A 20,953-nucleotide genomic window follows, 5' to 3' on the forward strand; every position below is an offset into this window, starting at 1 on the left:
TGTAAAGTTCCATGGACAGAGAAGCCTGATGAGCCATGGTCCATGGGGTTGCAAAGAGTCAGACATGATCGACTGAGTGACTGAACATATGGTACTGAATTAAGTTGCTCCTAACTTTTGTTTATTATAAGTAATATTATAAGCACCTATCGTAGTTTTTATATTTTTCTCTAACTTTTACACTACTTTCTTAGAGTAGATTTTCAGCTATAATTAAATGCTATTGATATTTTTAAGTTTATTGATATATATAAACGAAATTCTCTTCCAGAGAGGTTGGGACAGATTATCTTCTATAACCTCATAAAATAAAAGTGTTAGTCACTCAGTTGTGCCTGACTGTTTGCGACCCCATGGACTGTAGCCCATCAGGGTCCTCCATCCATGGAATTCTCCAGGCAAGAATACTGGGGTGGGTTGCCATTCCCTTCTCCAGGGATCTTCCTGACCCAGGGATTGAACCCAGGCCTCCTGCATTGCAGGCAGATTCTTTACTGTGTGAGCCACCAGGGAAGCCCTATCATAGATACATGCTGGCATTAAACATAAGTGTAAAAACATTTTAAATTTATATATTAATGCTAGTTCAAAAGAATTTGGAACTTCTGAGAAACAATAGTTGAATATATGAATTAAATAATAGCAACATGTATAAACAAAATTGTGTTGATTTTTATAATAATGCCATTTCACAAGTAAAAGATAAGTAGAAAAAAATATATGGCCTTGTCAAGCTTATCTGACTTGATTTAGAGAGAAAAATTAATATGTAAAATTTTGAGAACCATATTTCACATATCTGTGGGACAGCAAGTGTACGCAATCATTCACAAGGAACTTTGTGACACTGTGCTCTTCATTACTGAATTATCACGTGAGATATAAAGGCATAATTTTCTAATACTATAGGTGAAAACTGTTCTCAGATGCTAATTTTCTGGATGCGCTTTCACTGGTTAGTAAGAAAAAGTGAAGGCATGAGAGTATATGAACTGTTGTTTTGTCTAGCATTGGCAGTGGATTGAGATTTCTGCTAATATTTAGCTCAGGAATTCTAATATTACTTGACAGAAAATCAATCCTTTTGAATTCTGTTTGCCAGAAAATTACCAGTTTTAAGAAGCTTTGGGGGTGTTGAATTTATAAATATGGCAGGTACTTCAGGTCACAAAAATGCTTTGGATTTTATGTGGGTTGAAGTATTATTGTTAAATGTGTTTGGCTTTCTGGGGATATTTATTCAACAGTGTTTTGCATGAGTGTGTATGTGAGCGTGTGTGTCTGAGAGAGAGAGACGAAGAGAGACAGAGAGAGGGAGATCCAGAGAGAAAGGGACAGAGAGAGATCTAACTCATAGAGATAATTTATGTGAAGTTGCCTTATACACTTTAAAGTTCTGTATAAACATAAAGTTTTATTATTTGTTCACAGACAACTCTGACCTATATAGTATCTGCAACTTTATTGATCTTTAAAAAGGGAAATATTCTTATACTAAGATGATGCTATAGATTTTTAAAGAAAACCACTATACTATTCAATTTTCATCTGTATTCCCAGGAAAACAAATTTCACTGTTTCGTTTTGTTTTTTTTTTTTTGGAAAGGACTCAAGAATTTGGCAGAAAAGCCCAGTTCTAATGAGGTTAACTCTAAGTGGAAACAACCAGTGTTTAGTTACTTGGAAATTAGCGTGAACATGGCATTCATTGTATTCCACTTAATTGTATGTGTTTTTAAGATTTTTTTTTTTTTAATGTGGACCCTTTTTAGTCTTTATTGAATTTGTTACAGTATTGCTTCTGTTTTATGTTTTGGCTTTTTGACTGTGAGGCTTGTAAAATCTTAGTTCCCCAACTAAGGATGAATCTGAGCCTCCTGCATTGGAAGGCAAAGTCTTCACCACTGTACCGCCAGGGAAGTCCCCACTTGTGTGTTTTTGATGGGCAAAGCTTTCCTCTAAAAAGAGAAAGAGTCCCTCATATTTTGGGGTGATGTTTCCAGACGAACACCTGTAGGGAAACCCAACAACTCTCTAGTTAGAGACTATCTTCAAGTATGTCAAATGTGGCTTGAAAGGGTAATCTTGGAAGTGTTTGGGGGATTTGTAAATAAGTCCCACATCAAAGACTCTTTCCATGAGACAAACCTTGCAGCCTACATGTAAATTAGATTGTTTTCTAGGAAATTGTCTTCTGTTCAGACACAAAAGATTTTCTTTGATCCCATGCATTTCCCTGCTTTATTTATTTATTACACGGTTCCATTACTTTTTTCCTAGTTTTTTCTTTTTTTAAAAATCGAGGTATAATTGACATAAAATTTTATATTAGTTTCGGGTGTAAAACATAATCATTCAATATTTATAATCTTCACATTTCTCTGATCTTGTGGAAGGGAATAAGGTAATATTTGAGAGGATGCTAGGTAAACCCAGTGGCTCACAGCCTCTTAGAATTCAGGTTGTGAAGTCTGTGTGTTGTGAGCATTTCCACATGCTCAGTAGGTATGACCTTCCACAAAGTTTTATTTGACTGCACTGTACAATTTCATGGTGGTATCTCAGCCTCAGGAAGGAAAAACAGATCAAGCTTGACATTTTCCATTCACAGCTAAACCAGTTAATCAGAGAGTGGAGGGCACTGAAGGGTAAGCTAATCAGAAAGGCCCAGAAAACAGAACTAAGCAACATCCATTAGGAGGGTTCAGATGGTGCTGGACTGAGATTGCCTGCAAATCCTTTGCACAGAGATGTCCACTTTGCAAAAGGGCAGGTAGCAAAGAGAAGGTGACTTGTGGAGCAGAAACATCACCCAAAGAAACTTTTAAAAGTGTGAAAATAGTTACCTCTCCGTGAGGCTTCGAAACTATCAAAAAGGTTAATTTTCTGGATATCGTAGGTTAATGTGGTGTTAGGCATCAGGGTTCGATTTCTGTTAATGCTGGTGACTGCAAACTTGAACGCTAATTCTTCAACGTTAACAGGTTCATTTTCCACAGTTTCAAAAATCCCTCCTGCAGAAGCAAAAGAGATGCATGAAAAGCATTAGTTATATTATCCATGTGCATTCTTTAAAGAGAAGAATATAAGTGATACAAGCAAAAGGCCCAAAAGAATCAAAGTAAGAATAGTCAAGATAGATCCCAACTCCAGTTAAAAGTTACATCTATCAGCATATCAAATGCAGATAAAACTTCATATGTGTGCTTAAGATTTCAAATCCAATACTGGACTGCGCAATACCTATCAGATGGTGAATGGATTCCAAATATTTAGTATCATATCAAGTATGATTGATAATTCGATGGAGGATGATTTTCCACAGTGTGGACACAAATCACTCTGTGGCTGACCTAAGCACAATCTCAGCTGTGTCCTGGTAGGACCATCTTTCCTTAGAATGAAACTCATTCTATTTAAAAAAAATAGGCATTCTCGACTCCAGAAGGATCATGCAGAGTTGAGTAGGGTCAAAATGAGTCATATATGCACTTAGATTTTTTTCAGACTGAACATACCTCTCTTCCTTGTGGCACAGAATTCTGCAGTCATATCTGAGTACTTTCCAAAGTGCATGGGCAGAATTTAAAAAAACAAACAAATTGTTTTTGCGTTGCTTTGAGAAACTGATACTGTTGCAGAGCAAACGTACGTTCTATCTCTGGAGAGTGTTGAGTGTTCCTCCACTCAACAAACATGTGCACTAAGTCTTTGCTGTCTTAAACATGAGGACCTCATCACAAGCAACAGCACAAAATATCAGTGCTTAAAGAGTCATCAGAGAATTCAGCTCTGATTTTGATGTTGATAAAGGCAATTTAAGTATTATTAAATACACATTCTAAATGTTCTTTAAGGGCTGTCCTGGGATTCTCAACACACACAGAACATACAGTAGAGGCTCTTAACTTGCTCCTTGATTAATCAATCGTCCTCAATTTCTTTGGGAAAACATATTAATTGGTGCCCATAGAAGGCTGAACACTTGTAACTAGTAGACTACTATTTGTTTACTCTCACCATTGAGTCTGGTTTGCAAATGCTTCAAGTTTTCTCTCCACTCGAAACACATAGACAAAAACAAAACAAAAATTTGAGTGTGAAAATTATCACTGGCACAGGTACAACTTATGTTTATTCTTTCTAAGAAAAAGAGCTTCCATTGGCACACTCTCATTTCAGAAAATGACTTTGACTCTAGTTTGAAAGAACAGTAAACAAATATTCATCTGTAATTTTTAAGTTAAAATTATTTGATGCAGAGGCAATTTCTTTCTAAACTGAATTTCTGTGTCAAAGAATTGACTAATGTCCATTTTTGAAAGCTAAGGTATTTGATTCAACTATTTTGGCTCCTTAGGGAATGTCTCTGGGTTTTATAAACTGATAATGTGAGATGCGTGTGGAGATTATTTCTCTGTTCTCTGAGAAACTAGAGGTGAGTAGGACATGACTTTGTTAATGTTTTCCTATGGAATCATATTGGAGAGTTATTCTGAAATTAACCTTAGGAAAACCCCTGCTCTTTGACTTTGCTTTTTCTTTTGTCAAACAATGGTAAATAGGTTCTAGGCTGGAGGGACTTTCAGATTCTCTCAGAACTGTCAGTAGATGCTCCAAAGTGATGTGGTAAGCTCACATAGTAGACACTTGGTCACCAGAAGAAGATGGACATAGAGTGGTTTCCCGCCACAGTCTAGATGACCCACAGTGGAATTAGCCCCTTCCTAAGGTCAGAAACTCTTTGATGCTGGAATTTCCACAGTTGTTAATAGCAATTATGTGTTTACTTGTCTATCTCCCCAAGAATACGGTGAGACACTCATGAAGATGGACTGAATCAATGTCCTCATAGAGAACAAATTATCTTAAGATGTTTAACCTGCAATATTTCAGCATTCCCCAAACTTCTTGGCACCAAGGACATGTTTCATGGAAGATAATTTTTCCACAGACCAAGGGTGGAAGTGGGGGATGATTCAAGTGCACTACATTTACTGTGCACTTTATTTCTATTATTATTACATTAGCTCCATCTCAAATCATCAGGCATTAGATCCTGAAGGCTGGGGACCACTGGCTGAGAAAAGTTAACCACTGGCTCAGTTGCAAGCAACTTTAATCTGTATGAGACAGGCTTGTAGGAAAGAACAAATACCTGTAGCGGTATCAGAAGTTCTGAAGTTTGAGTCTTGGTCCACCTATGTCTTCTTTGAGAAAGATTTTTAAGTACCAGGAATAAAGTTACTATAAAATAGCTCTTTCACTATGAATATTTCATTTAAAACTTATAACAATACAGGGAGGAGGTAGTTTATTTGTGTTCATAAATGAAAACATGAACAGAGATATGATACATTTTGCCCAAATTATTTAAAATCAGAAAGCCTTGTCTTTAACAAACTCAAATGTTTGATTCATTATAAATATAAATATATTTGCTTCAAGATGTACGTCATCGTTAAATGAAGTTAATGATGCTGCCTTGCTTATATTGGGCTTCTCTTGGATGACTGCTCTGTAAAAGGAATGATATAATGCAGTGAAAGTATCCTGAATACTCAATCATGCCTCAGAAATGAGTATTATTATACATGGATAAGGCTTCCCTGGTGGCTCAGCTGGTAAAGAATCTGCCTGCAATGCAGGAGACCTGGGTTCGACCCCTGGGTTGGGAAGATCCCCTAGAGAACAGAAAGGCTACTCACTCCAGTATTCTGGCCTGGAGAATCCCATAGATCATATAGTCCATGAGGTCACAAAGAGTTGGACACGACTGAGTGACTTTCATCTCACACATGGATAATGAGGATAAAGAAAGGACTCAGCACTTGTAGAACTCCCCCTTCACCTCAAAATTGTTTAATGGTATAGATTTGTGTTTTACATAAAGCTGGCTATACCTGAGTTTAAGAGACCATTAAGTGATTTTGTTATATGCTTAGGTGGTATGTAGGTAAACTGTTTTGTCATCTTGGGGGCAATTTTCTTTCCTTCCTTCACCAAGCAAGCATTATAAATGGTGTCATGAGCTCAACACCCCACCATGCTCTCCTTTTTCCTTTAGTGCTAAATCACTTCAGTTGTTTCCTACTCTTTTCGACCCTATGGACTGTAGCCAGCCAGGGTCATCTGTCCATGGGATTCGGGGAGTGGGTAACCATTCCATTCTCCTGGGGATCTTCCCTACCCAGGGTTCGAACCCGAGACTCTTGTGTCTCCTGCACTGGCAGGTGGGTTCTTTAATAGCCAGCTTTATGTAAAACACAACTCTATACCAATACACAATTTTGAGGTGAAGGGGGAGTTCTTTACTACTAGTGCCACTGGGGAAGCCCCAACCTTTTCTTTAGAGAAGATTGCAAATACCAAAAACCTATATTGAAGTGAGATATATACAAGACTGGGGAAGTACCAAGAAAGTGAAATACGATAGAAACAGGAGGAAGTTATTAAAATGTGCCAGACCTCACACAGAAGCAGACTCTTTCAGGATCAGCCAACTTCTTCTCTCCTCCCCAAGGCTGCAGATTTTACAAAATTGAATTTCAGTGTCTTTGATAGGAGAATTAGAGGGACCCATATCTAAAGATATATGAATTATTGCTATTATTAAACTACTACTGTTATTTACTACTACTTCTATTATTATTACATTATCAGATTTGTAGGTGTGAGCTTGTCAATGAGACCTTTCAAGTGTTTGGGGTTCTCTATATAGTCAACTTCTGGATGCCTGGGTTCCATGGTTTCCAGAGGAGAGACCCCTGGCTTGTTCCTTCCTCTGTTTGTCTTCTTCCTGTGTTCTTTTCTCTCCTTTTACTGCTCCCCCCAACCTTTCCTTTGTCCTAAGGTCAATGATTTTCTCTGTTTCTATTATTTAAGCTGAGCTGAGCACGACTTCCCTTAAAAATTCAATAAGCCACGGAAGGGTTAGAGAAAGCAAAACTAAGAAAGTAGCTTAGGTTCAAGGGAGAGTTAAGCGGCCCTTCTCACCCCTGACCATTTAATTTTTTCTAAATTGTCTCAGTCAAGTCAAGGTATAAGAGACGAAAGCAGGAATTTGAGAGTTCCTCAATGAAGGGAAGGAACCAAATGAAGATGAAGAACCAGCTTTCTTTCTTCCTTTTTTTTCTAAAACTGTAACTGCTGTGAAGCAGAGCATGGCAGATGGAGTGCAGGAGGGTGATAAACCTCAAAATCCATGTGCCTGGCTTTTCCATGTTCACTTTCATGACTTACAGTCACACCTCATATGTAACCAAAGTTAAGAAGTATTGTTTGTATTCTTCATGTACAATATTTTTTTTCTGTTTTTATTATGTGAATGATATAAAAATATTTTCTGTTTTCTGTTATGTGAATCAGACTGAGTACAGATCATAAATCATTCCTCATGGCCTGGATATATGTGATATCATGATTTGTAACAAAAAATACATATTTGGTCTTTGACCTCATTTCTGGCACCAGACTCCTAAAACTTGAGATTTCTTAAGTGATGAGAGCGATAAAGATGTCTTTTGTTATATTAATGAAGTGTTTTTTGGAAAATACCTAAGGATGGGAACTGCTTCTCAGGAGAATTAGCCGTATGACTAGAGGATCGAAACTTTCAGACCCACTCCCAAGCCCACTCCTGACCTCTGGGAAGGGGAGTGGGGCTGGAGATTGAGTTCAAAGGACAATGGCTAATGATTTAAATGATCAATACCTGCGTAATGGAGCCTCTATAGAAACTCAAAAAGACAGTGCTTAGAGAGCTTCCAGGTTGGTGAACATGGGGATTTCATGGGGTACTGGGAGAGGGCATGGAGGCTCCATAATTTTTCCCTGTACCTTGTCTTACGCATCTCTCCCATCTGGCTGTTACCCAGGTACATTCTTTTTAATAAGCCAGTAATTTAGTGCGTGGGCTTCCCTGGTGGCTCAGGTGGTGAAGAATCCGCCTGCAATGTGGGAGACCTTGCAATGTGGGAGAATCTGATTCTGATTCTCTTTCCAGATACATGGTGTCAGGATTGAGTTGAATTTCAGGACACCCAGCTGGTATCAGCTTCCCTGGTGGCTGATAGTAAAGAATATGTCTGTGATGCAGGAGACCCGGGTTCGATCCCTGGGTCAGGAACATCCCCTAGAGAAGGGAGTGGCAACCCACTCCAGTATTCTTGCCTGGAGAATCTCATGGACAGAGGAGTCTGGCTACAGTTCATGTGGTTGCAAAGAGTCCGACACGACTGAGTGACTAACCACACAGCACAGTTGGTATTGGAGATTTGCTTGGTAGTATGAAGAAATCCTTCCTCTTCCAACATACATGGTGGAATTAAAATCAGAACCCTAGTAATATGGTTAGGGATCAGTCTCTGTCTTATCACCAACAGGAAGTTTGAACAAAGGTCAAAAGTCATCATCAATATATACCTCTCAGCTTCTTCCCAGCTCACCCATCATTTTCAGCCTGAGTTCATGACAAATTACAATTTACAATGCATCTTCCAAACAATATGAAAAGGTCAGAAAGTGGAAAAGGTCTTGTTTTATTTGGAGTCAGGTTCTGACTTCGTATGTGAATATTGGTGCCATTTAAAATGATACAGATGGGCTTCCCTCATAGCTCAGGTGGGAAGGTGGTAAAGAATCTGCCTGTAAGGCAGGATACCTGGGTTTTATCCCTGGGTAGGGATGATAAAGGTAGCACAGGAAATATTCTATACATAACAACATTCTTTGTGTTCTAGAAAACACTTTTTTTCTTAATAAATGTGGGTATTCAGACTTTGTTCATGAGGGTCTAAGGTCTTTGTCTTGGTTTTTACCATTATACTCTGCAGGAAAGAATGGATGTTGGTACAAACAAAGCTAATGTGAAAGACTCTGTCCCTTCTGCTCTGCATCTCTCACTTGAGAAAAGTCACCACACGTACTCACTCGACAAAGAGTGTGAAAAAATAAGATGTGTGCACATATTCTGAAGTAGTTGTAAAATTCAAAAAAACTTTTTTTGGTATAGGGCAATTTGGGAGATGTGGGAGCAGGGCTGCTCAGGGAACTTTGAGAGTGTAACCTCCTTGGGCAAAGATGTGAAGTGGCCTGATCATCGCAGTGGCTACTGAGTGTTCCATCAAACTATGGGCTGATTTTTGCTACCGCAGTGGGTCCAAAATGCAGAACATTGAGCCAAAGAAGGTTATTCCCAAAACGTGAGCTCTCTTGGAATTCACCTTGCTAGCGTTCAGACTTCTTTGGGATCCATCACCTATTTCTGATTTCTCCCTTTTGGAGTTGGAATAGCTACTTCATGCCTGTCTTAACATTGTATCTTATAAATAACCTGTTTGGTTTCACAAGTTCATAGCTGGGGGAGAATTTTGTCTCAGGGTAAATTCTGCCTGGAGCCTCACCCATTTCTGATTTAAATGAAGTTTAGATTAGACTTGGGCTTTAGAGTTAATGCTGGAACAAGTTAAGACCTCTGGGGCTGTTGGTATGAAACATGCATTTTTATGTGAGAAGGACCTGAATTTTGAAAGAATGAAGGCTAGAATGCTACGGACTGAATGTTTGTGATCCTCCAAATTCATATTTTGAAGGCCTGCAGTGACAATATTTGGAGGTGAAGACTTTGGGAAGTAATGAGATCAGAAAAGTGGAGCCCTAGTGATGGAATGAGCATCTTTATAAGAAGAAAGAGTGGTCTCCATCATGTGAGGATAGGAGAAAAGATAACCATCTACGAGCCAGGATGTAAGTTCTCACCAGACACCAGATCTGCTATCATCGTCACTTGGACTTCCCAACCGCCAAGCTGTGAGAGACAAATGTTTGCTATCGAAGCCACCAAGTCTATGGTATTTATCATAGCAGCGCTTGCTGACTCAGATATACATCATCTTCATTTTTTAGCCCAAGAGTATTGAAACTGAAAATGGACAATTTAACAGAAGTTACATCTATGCATGTACCATTCTCTTCCAACAGGATTCTGAATTCATGGCATAGTGATTTACAGTAAGCAGAGAAAAACTGACTTGCAGTTGCCATAAAAATTAGGTAGCAGTGTTTCTCTCTCATTGGGTAAATTCCTGCACTGAGTTCAAGCTAAGATGTAGACAGTAGTGTTTTGACGATAGGGACACAGCTGGAAACCACAGATGGTACATCCTACACAGGTAGTAGATTTCCTTCAGTGGGATATGGTGATGGGGAGATGGAAATCTAGTCAGAACTTATGGCTTGCATCACATAGTTCCATCTAGACTTCCAAGAGAATTGTTCATAATCACAAAGCCTACTGCTGTAGGGTCAACAGCATAATACTGTAGGCAAAAGGCAGTGCTTTGAGAAGGCCAGGACCAAATGCTGTGTTTTCACAAGAATATCTAAGGTAAATCCAAAACAACAGTTTCCAAACATCCTCTAGACCCTATTTCATATATAACCCCATAGAATTATAATGTCAAAGAACTGGGTCCAGAAATTTGTATATTAAAATGACCCAGCCTTGCTGTAGGTCCCATTGATTGAATATACTTTTTTTTTTTTTAATTTTACAGTATTGTATTGGTTTTGCCATACATTGACATGAATCCACCATGGGTGTACATATGTTCCCCTTCCAGAACCCGCCCCCCCCACCACCTCCCTCCCCATCCCATCCCTCTGGGTCATCCCAGTGCACCAGCCCTGAGCACCCTGTATCATGCATCAAACCTGGACTGGTGATTCATTTCACATATGATAATTTACATGCTTCAGTGCCATTCTCCCATATCACCCTGCCCTCACCCTCTCCCATAGAGTCCAAAAGACTGTTCTATACATTTGTGTCTCTTTTACTGTCTCGCATACAGGGTTATCTTTACCAACTTTCTAAATTCCATATATGTGCATTAGTATGCTGTATTGGTGTTTTTCTTTCTGGCTTACTTCACTCTGTATAATAGGCTCCAGTTTCATCCACCTCATTAGAACTGATTCGAATGTGTTCTTTTTAATGGCTGAATAATATTCCATTGTGTATATGTACCACAGCTTCCTTATCCACTCGTCTGCTGATGGACATCTAGGTTGCTTCCATGTCCTGGTTATTATAAACAGTGCTGTGATGAACATTGGGGTACACGTGTCTCTTTCAATTGTGGTTTCCTCAGTGTGTACGCCCGGCAGTGGGATTGCTGGGTCATATGGCAGTTCTAGTTCCAGTTTTTTGAGGAATCTCCACACTCTTCTCCATAGTGGCTGTACTAGTTTGCATTCGCACCAACAGTGTAATAGGGTTCCCTTTTCTCCACACCCTTTCCAGCATTTATTGAATATACTTTTTAAAATTTATTTTTACTTTGTTTCCAAGGATACTTAATAACCTGCTTACTAATCTGCTTTCAAATCATTGCTTTCCCCTAAAGACCTTTTTCTCTGACTTTATGGCTTACAGAAGTTTAGCTCAGTTCAATACACATCTGTTAAGTATATGTGTGCTTTCCCTGAAGAAAGCTGTTTTTAGTTATGACAAAAGAGAACTGGTCAGTCCCTAGTTTTCTGTGGAGGAAGGAGGTATTCCAGCCAAGCCAGTGTAAGTATAAAATGGTGGAGATTAAGGTCCTTGTCACAGGCACATATTTTATAGAGAAGCTGTTCTATTATTGCCCATTGTTTCCACCCCAGCTCACTCTAGATGGAGCCTGTTCTGGATGAGGAGTGGGCAGTATGAAGTGTACACCATTCTTCCCAAAACGAATTTAAGAAAAACAATACTCCATTGTTCCAGGAATCCATCTCATTGATGATGAGAAACACACACACACACACACACATACACACAAATAATAGCACTCAGTCTTGTTCCTATAAAACAAATACATTGTTTTGATTCTACTTACCTGATAATGGTGAATATATTCCCATAACAACCATTTCAGAAATGCAATAAAATTACACCCCACATATATTTATTTGTTTGTTTTGTTGTTTACTTCAACTGGTCATTGCTTTGTCATATCTAAAACTATTGAAGAAGTCATTCATTTGATGATTCATTCACTCATTTATTCATTTATTTATAAAATGCCTACCCTACTGTGAGCCAGACACTGTTCTAGGCACATGGGTTACAACTGTGAACAAAACAGACAAACACTTGATTTTTGAGGTTTACATTCATCAACAAGAAGGCCATTGACATGTCAAGGTAACAGACCAGGAAAGATCTCACTGAGGGGACAACTTCTGAGTAAAAACCTGAAGGAGGTAAGGAAATTGCTCTGAAGATAATGGGAGAGCATTCTTATTGGAAGGAATAGAATGTTCCACAGTGGGAATCACAGAGGGCCATACAGGCCAAAATAGGGCTCCGGGTTTTATACAGAGTAAGATGGGAATCACTAGAAGATTTTGAGAAGAATAGCAAGTGAAGTCACTCAGTCGTGTCCGACTCTTTGCAATCCCATGGACTGTAGCCTACCAGGCTACTCAGTCCATGGAATTTTCCAGGCAAGAATACTGGAGTGGGTTACCATTTCCTTCTCCAAGAGAAGAATAGTCATATGATATGACATATTTCAAGAGAATCACCCTGTGTGATTTTGTAATTTAACAAAAGAAACATATTCTTTGGTCTTCATTACATTCTCTGGCACAGAAAAGGGTCCTAAAGCCTTTAGAATTTCCTAAGTGGTGAGAGCAATCAATGTGTCTTTGTTATGTTAACGAGGTGACTTTGGAACCACCTCTAAGGATGGAGGATGGATGGTTGCCAGCAGAACCAACCAAGTGATTATCTGAACTTTTAGTACTACCCTCTGACTTCCTTGGGGGGGAGAGAGGTTAGAGGTAAATCAATCATCACTGGACAGTGAGCTCATCAATCATGCCTATGTAATGAAGCCTAAAGGATGGGGTTCAGAGAGGTTCCAGGTTGGTGAACACATTCATATAACAGGAAGGCTGTTTGGTTTGTATTGTTTGTTTATTTGCTAAGTCATGTCCTACTCTTTGCGACCCCATGAACTGCAGCATGCCAGGCTTCCCTGTCCTTTACCATCTCCTGGAGTTTGCTCAAACTCATGTCCATTGAGTTGATGATGCCATCCAACCATCTCATCCTCTGTTGTCTCCTTCTCCTCTGTCGCTCAGTCCTTCCCAGCATCAGGGTCTCTTCCAATGAGTCGGCTCTTTGCATCAGATAGACAAAGTATTGCAGTTTCAGCTTCAACATCAGTCCTTCCAATCAATATTCAGGGTTGATTTTCTTTAGGATTGACTGGTTTGACCATGCAGTCCAAGAAACTCCTAAGAGTTTTCTCCAGTATCACAATTCAAAATCATCAGTTCCTTGGGGCTCAGCCTTCTTTATGGCCCAATTCTTATATCTGTACATGACTACTGGAAAAACCATAGCTTTGACTAGATGCACCTTTGTCGGCAAAGTGATGTCTCTGCTTTTTAATACGCTGTTTAGGTTTGTCACTGTTTTTCTTCCAAGGAGCAAGTGTCTTTTATTTTCATGGCTGCAGTCACCGTCCCCACTGATTTTGAACAGGAGGGTGACACAGCCTAACTCTATAGGGACAGAAGCACCTGTGCTCCTCAACCTCACCCAGTGTACCTGTATCCCTTCATCTGGCTGTTCATCTGTGTCCTTTAACATACACTTTAATACACTGGTAAACATAAGTAAGTATTTCCCTGAGCTCTGTGAGCAGCTCTAACAAACAAATCCATGAGGGAAGAGGTCATGGGAACCTCTGCTTTGTAGCCAAGTTGAATGGAAGTTGTAGGTAGCCTGGGAACCTACCATTTGAGATTGGCATCTAAAGCAGCAGGGAAGTCTCATGAGACTGAGCCCTTGCCCCATAAGATCTAACACTATCTCCAGGTTTCATTGAGTTAAATTGTGGGACACCCAGTTGGCATCGCGGAGAAATGCTTGGGGTGGGGAAACTTCCACACACTGGATGACCAGAAATGCCAGAAGTGTTGTGAATGTGGCAATAGTGTGAGATTAAAGGGGATTGGATTTGTCTAACCCCTCTTGGTTTCTGTATTAAGAATGGACTGAAGGGAAGGGAGACAGGAGCAGAAGGGGATGACAGAGGATGAGACGGTTGGACAGCATCACCGAATCAACGGACGTGAGTTTGAGCAAGCTCCAGGAGTTGGTGATGGACAGAAGCCTGGTGTGCTACAGTCTATGGGGTCGCAAAGAGCTGGACATGACTGAGAGTCTGAACTGAACGAAAGGGAAGAGAAGGGCAAGAACAGAAACAGAGAGATCTACTCCTGGAGTAGGTACAGTAATAGGCCATTTTAATAATAGGCACTGCGATAATCCAGGTGGGAGATGATAACGGTTGATACAGGTATTGGGGCATGACAAAAAGTGGTTGAGTTCCAAATAAAAATTGAAGGTAGAGCTGGCAGGATTTGCTGATGACCCCTAAGTAGAGGTGTTTGACTTGGAGCGTAGTGATTTTGTGATCAAAATCACTATTACAAGCGGAGATGTCAACCAGGAAGTCACAACATGGATCTGAACTTTATGGGAGAGGTCTGGACTGAAGCTAGAAATTTGGGAGTTATCACCAAAGGTGGTAATTAAAGTCACAAGACTGATTAGCATTACCCAGGAGCAAGTGAGTCCAGAGGGGAGCAGAGAGAGGAGTGGTGTAGTCACAAGTCAAGGAATGCCTGGAGGCATCGGAAGCTGGACGAGGCAAGAAACTGAATCATCTCTAGAGTAAGTGGGACGCTACTGACAGCTTGATTTTGGACTTCTGGGCTCCAGAGCTGTGAGAGAACACATGACTGTTGTTTGAAACCAATTAGTTTGTGATAATTTGTTACAGCAGCCACCAGAAATGAATACAGTATCCCCATTGTCTTAAGAGAGTTTTAATAATGGCTGCTTTTAATTACTGTATTCTTTTCCTCTTTGTAAAATGTTACTTTATTCAGTACTTCAGATGATAATCTCTGGGTTTCCTTGATTTTGCAAAGAAAGCTAAATAGACGTACCACAAAAAACATCAGGTTTCTTTGTTTATTACGTTTTCCTTGAACATGCAATAAACATGGAAAGCAGGTTTCCCTTGAACTCTGCTTATTGCCTCAACTAGCTGCTATGTGCCTGTTGTGATAAATTTTGAGGTCATCCAGGAAGGAAGGATAAAACTATTAGCTGACAATCAAGAAAAGGAAAGCTTCAATATTGTTGACTCCTGTTTTACATTCCTGTCGAATAATAGCCATTCCAGGAGCTATCAACAGAAAGCAAGATGGAAATTTGATCTATTCCTTTGTTGATAGCTGCTCCTTAAATATACAATATTATATTGCTTCTCTTTATTGCCACATCTATAATTCTAGTTTATTACATCATAAGCAATTTACTATAGGCCTATATTTACTGCACCTTTAATTTCAAGGCTACACATTTAAATTCTAAGATTCCCTTTGATAAATACTCTCTTCCTACTCAGCTTAACCTCTTCTTGTTTACTTTTGGAGAACAAAATATTCTTGATGAAGATTTCATGGTAGGTGATTTTGGAGGGGTGGGAAGTGTTTCTTGACCTAATGGAGAGTGAAAGAACAAGGGGTATCTGAATTTTGATTTTTCAAGAAGTCCTGTGTGAGGACAGAGCTGTGGGTAAGGATAAGGACAGACTCCGTGGTCTGGTTGTTGACCAAATCTGCTACAAGTGTCTTCAGATCTCGATGTCCTTTGAAAAGGGACAACGGTGTATGATGTCCCCCCTTGAGATAATGACCACAGCCAAGCTCTCTCCTTGATGTCTCAGAGAGAGCATGAATTCAGTAGGAATGGCCTTTGAGGAAAAAGAAAATATGTCTACGGGGTGAGGAATTTCTTCAAAGGGTAGCCAGTTTTGGGAAAGACTAGTTAAGAAAACGGCTATGCTTTATGAACAGTTTAGCAGATGCTGCCAGTATTTTTTCTTAATAAATTCTAATTGCACAGAAAAGAAATAAAAGTACCTAAAACCGAATGTACCCTTATGCCAGTGATATTCAATATTCAATTTAATTCAATTCATCAAATTTTATTGGCAACCTATTCATATCTAAGACCATGCTAGCTAGCCACAAAGATGAAAGTCTTTCCTGATTCTTCTTTGAGACTTGAACTCTTCCCTCTCTTTTGATAGCATATAATCCAGCTCACGGGGTTTCCCAGGCAGTGCTAGTGGTGAAGAACCCTCCTGCCAGTGCAGGAGATGTAAGAGATGCAGGTTCGATACCTGGGTCGGGAAGATCCCCTGGAGGAGAGCACTGGCAACCCACTCCAGTATTCTTGCTCGGAGAATTCCATGGGCAGAGAACCCAGCAGGCTATAGCCCATAGAATCTCAAAGAGTCAGATGTGACTGAAGCAACTTAACACACACACACACGCACACACACAATCTAGCTCATATTTGAGGACTTCATTTTGGTGTAAAATTATAAGCTGGAGTCTGTTTCTTAGGGGTAGGGACAGTATTTATTGATACTTGCTCTCTCTGCCAGGACTCAGTGCAATGATTTGAGCATAGTACATTGGCCCCAACAAAAGATCAATCAGTTGAATTGAGTCTCTTTTTGCTTTAATATCTTGCCTGATAAAGTGGCAAGTTGCGCCAAGACCAAGAGGCTTATGAGAGAGGTAGGTGGTTGTTGAGGCAGTTAGACAAGCGCGGCTTTCCCCATCACTGCCTTGTTAGCAGTGATGGCTCACTCTCTCTCAACTATTATGGTCTGTCGTCCCCAAGCACGTTCAGGGCTCTGATTCTCTCTAAATGCTCACTTTCTTCAAGCTGCCAGCATCACCACATCATGGAGAAATGGCTCATCTCCTATTCAACTACTGATTTCAGGCCAGAACTAGGAATATTGCCAAAGGATTCATGCCAAAGTTTTATTCTTATGAACGTCTGTGATCGTTCTAATGTCTCTGGAGAGCAGTTACATTTTTAGCTTTTAACATCTCATTTAAAGGCTGAAAAGGCCCAAATTTCATTTATCTACTTATTAATTAAATCAATGAAATATGCCAAGTTCACAACCCGTAGTTCCAGGGAAGCTGTGTTATACATTTCATCGTATTTTTCTAGTTTTCTTCCCCCTCTATTTCTGCTGTTCCTCAAGCTGAAATTTCATCTTGCTGAGAAGGAAATATTGCTGTTAAAGATGAGAACTGATGTCTGAAGCCAGAAAAAGTGGAAGCTCATAGTTCTGACAGAGCAGTATTTACCAATGTGTGTGCACAGGAGTCACCCATGAGATGCTACACACAAAAAGACTTCAGTGGTCAAGTATGTTTGGGAAGATGGCTGAATACCACCCTTTTTTGGAAATTCACACTGCGTGATAACATATAAAATTGTCTGAGAAGCTCTATAGTAAAGAAACCAATTTGATTCTGTTTAATCCAGTGTCCCTCAAATTCATTTGATTACAGAACAGTTTTCTTTGCAACTGGGACATGCAAACACACGTCTTGAGAAACACATTTTGAAAAATGTGATACAATGAACTTCTTTCTTTGGGAATAAAATAATTTGAAGTCTTAAGTATTTTGCTTTTGTGCTCATTTTAATGAAAAGTTAAAAAGTTCTTGATCAGAAATACAAATCCTCTTTATGATACAGCTTTTGGAGAAATTAATATTAGATTTATATCAATAACTTTTATCCCTTTTGTCATTTACAAAAATAATCTGAGCATGAAGATGGTCTTTTTTTTATGGAAAAAAAAGCACCTTTTAATCAATCATTTCAGATATTTGCAGTCAGGATGCAAGTTCTTGACATTTAATGCAGATATTTAAAAATGCAAAGCCCTCTGCTATATTTTCTTTTTCTTTTTATTCTTTTCCATTAAGTTTTAACATCTCTACCTACTTATTTGAAACATTAAAAATCCTTTTAATGAAACTTTTCATTCACTGATTTAGAAGTGGTGCAAAATGGTATAACAGGCAACGATTATCATGTAGAACACCTGAAAAGGTTACAGAATCTCAAAATTAAACACACGTATTTTATTACAGCCCTCTTCCATGAAAGAATTTCAAGTTGAAATTCTGTATTTGTTATTGTTCAAGTTTCCCGGAGTCTAGAAGGTATTTCAGTTGAACTTACACTCCTAGATTGGCTCGGTCACATTCTCAGGTCCAACACTAAAAAAATGAACCGCTTGCCAAAGGAGAAAAATAATCATTTCAAGCTCTACCATTCAGAGAGTTAACAATATCAAGATTTAGGTGTATTTTCTTCCAATTTTTTTCTCCAGTGTTTATATCTATACCAGAGTTGTGTTGCATATAAGATGTTGTTTTTTTGTGTTTTTCTCTTAATGACATTTTCTATGTTATTTAATATTTAGTAAAATAAAATTTTAATATGTATAATATTTCATCTCAAAAGACAAAGGTTTGTTTAGGTAATTCTGTTGCTAGATGTGTATCTATTTCCAATTCTTACTATTAAAAATGTTTCAATAGATATATTTTCATGAAAAAAAATTGTCTATTTATGTCTTCAATTATGTTCATTTTCAAAGATCTTGATGCATATTAATTACCCTCAAGAAAGCTTGTATCAATTTACATGCCTACATGAGTGTATAAAAGAGTGTATTTCTCTGAATTTCTAAGCATTGTAAATTTAAAAAAAATCAATTCCCTAGGCAAAATCTTTGCAATTGATGGTTATTTAAATTCACACTTCATTGGCTATTAATGAAGCTGAACATTTTCCCACAATGTCCTATTGTATTTCATTGTAATTGTTCTTTCTTCCATGCTTAATTTCTGGTTTTTGTCCATTTTGAGAGGGATATCCATATTTATCTTATACATTTTTGCATTAAGGAAACAAATTATCTTCCCATGATTGTTTCTGATATTTTTTCCATTTTGCTATGGTTTTTAATTTTATATAACTTTTTTTCTGATCCTGAAAGTTTTGCATTTTTTTTGTAATTTTATCTATCTTTTTATAGTGAAGATATTTACTTCTTTTCTTTTTGAGAACTGTTTCCCACTCATGCTTCCACACCATTCTTGTGGTGAGGCAGCAGTGGCCGTTTTATGCTCTGGTGACAACTGCGTATATGAAGAAATGCTAATCTCTTTTGCTGAACTTCCCAGGCGGCGCTAGTGGTAAAGAACCTGCTTGCCCCTGCAGAAGATTAAGAGATGTGGGTTTGGTCCCCGAGTCAGGAAGATTCCCTGGAGAAAGCAATGGCAACCCACTCCAGTATTCTTGACTAGAGAATTCCATGGACAAAGGAGCCTGGCCAGCTACAGTCCATGTCCCAAAGAGTTGGACACGACTGAACAACTAACGCATAACGCATTTGTTGGACTTTCATATGAGGGTCAAGAGAAAGCAAGTCCATCTCTCTTCCCATACTCAACCTACAAAACTGGAAGCTCAACAGTTGTCAACACACTCACTGCCTTTTCGCCATATTGATAGAGAAATGGAGAGAACATATACAGTGATTAGAATGAAGGAGTTGTACAAAGGACAGCAGAGATTAAAAATATCTTAATGGAGTTCAGGTCTCCGCGTATAGTTATTTCTGGGGTCCAGCCACATTGTTGCCTTTGCATCTCCATATATTAATACATGAGCTTCCCGGGTGGCACTAGTGGTAAAGAACCTGTCTGCCAATGCAGGAAATAAGAGATGTGGGTTCAATCCCTGGGCGGGGAAGATCCCCAGGTGAAGGAAACAACAACCCACTCTTGTATTCTTGCCTAGAGAATTCCATGGACAGAGGAGCCTGTCCAGCTACAGTCCATGGGGTTGCAGACTGAGCTACTAACACATATTAATACATATAATAAATTCTCCTTTTCAACTTAAACTAATTTCTTGTGGGGTTTTGTTAAATGCAGCCAGAGTTCTAGCTGATATTTTATCTTTATGACATTTGTTTTATTGCTGTAACATTTAAAAAATTCTCTCTATTGTAATATCAGAGAAATACTGCTTGCTATTCTTTCTGTTGATTTTTAAATATTTAGTGCTCTAATGTCTTTAGAATGTATTTTGTGTATGGTGGGAGATAAACTTTTTTTTTTTTTGTAATACATGAATACATTAATGAATATGCTATACTAAAAGAAATTCTAATTATTGTGAAATTTTAAACAAAGGAATATTAAATCTAGATTGAGGGTTAAAATATGTTTTCTGAAACTTTTGGTTTGTTTATGAAGGAAGCATAGAATTTTGAGATGTACAGAAACATAGTCAGAGCATTAGAAAAGACTTAAAATTTGGAAAATATTGGTCAGTTTAGGAAAATGTTCCTGGAAATAAGTTAAAAATTTCCCCTGCCTTTTTGTCTGCAACTGTACAGGCTTCAGGTATGGCTTCTCTTACTCTGTACTGCACTAATTTTAATCCCCTATTTGGAGCTACAAGCCTGAGCTCTCTTGTCTAATCTAGAGTCTCCACAACTGTACAGTGCATTGCACAGACAAAGGTGGTCAGTGAATGCTTGTGATCTGGATGCATAGTGGAATGTGAGCTTTAACTGGAAAGAGAGACAGTGGGGAGGTAGCTCAGGGATTTACCTGCAATGTTAACATGATCTAACTAGTGTTTTAAGCAGGTTATTACACAGTTATAGTTTTATAATATATATTTAGAGCATCTTTACCTTTTCCTCCATTATTTTCTTATGGTACAATTTGCTATGTACGTACTTCGTCCCAAAGTTGTCTTTGGTGTTTCAAAGTTGATCTCTCATCATGAAAAAAGTGAAAGTGAAAGTGTTAGTCGCTCAGTCGTGTCCAACTCTTTGTGACTCCATGAACTATATGTAGCCCGCCAGGCTCCTCTGTCCATGGGATTCTCTAGGCAAGAATACCAGAGTGGGTTTCCATTCTCTCCTACAGATCTCTTACCATAAATACAAACTATTAGCTAAAAGTAACA

At 38.8% G+C, this 20,953-nt stretch overlaps 1 protein-coding gene across 9 annotated transcripts in view; it reads right to left on the minus strand.

The window, feature by feature from the left end:
• The window catches only part of GRIK1 (glutamate ionotropic receptor kainate type subunit 1), a 436,272-nt gene that overhangs the window by 162,235 nt on the left and 253,084 nt on the right, over positions 1–20,953 (minus strand). For 6 of the 9 annotated variants that reach the window (XM_081558007.1, XM_081557967.1, XM_081557996.1 and 3 more), the window contains exon 2: positions 2,847–3,014. The exons of the other annotated variants lie outside the window; for them this stretch is intronic. In XM_081558007.1, coding sequence (XP_081414133.1) covers positions 2,847–3,014 — 168 coding nt within the window. The remainder of the gene's footprint in view (positions 1–2,846; positions 3,015–20,953) is intronic. 9 annotated transcript variants of the gene reach the window in all.

The sequence above is a fragment of the Giraffa tippelskirchi genome, chromosome 2 (assembly GCF_054371585.1).
Source record: "Giraffa tippelskirchi isolate mGirTip1 chromosome 2, T2T-mGirTip1v1.2.pri, whole genome shotgun sequence".
Lineage (NCBI taxonomy): Eukaryota > Metazoa > Chordata > Mammalia > Artiodactyla > Giraffidae > Giraffa > Giraffa tippelskirchi.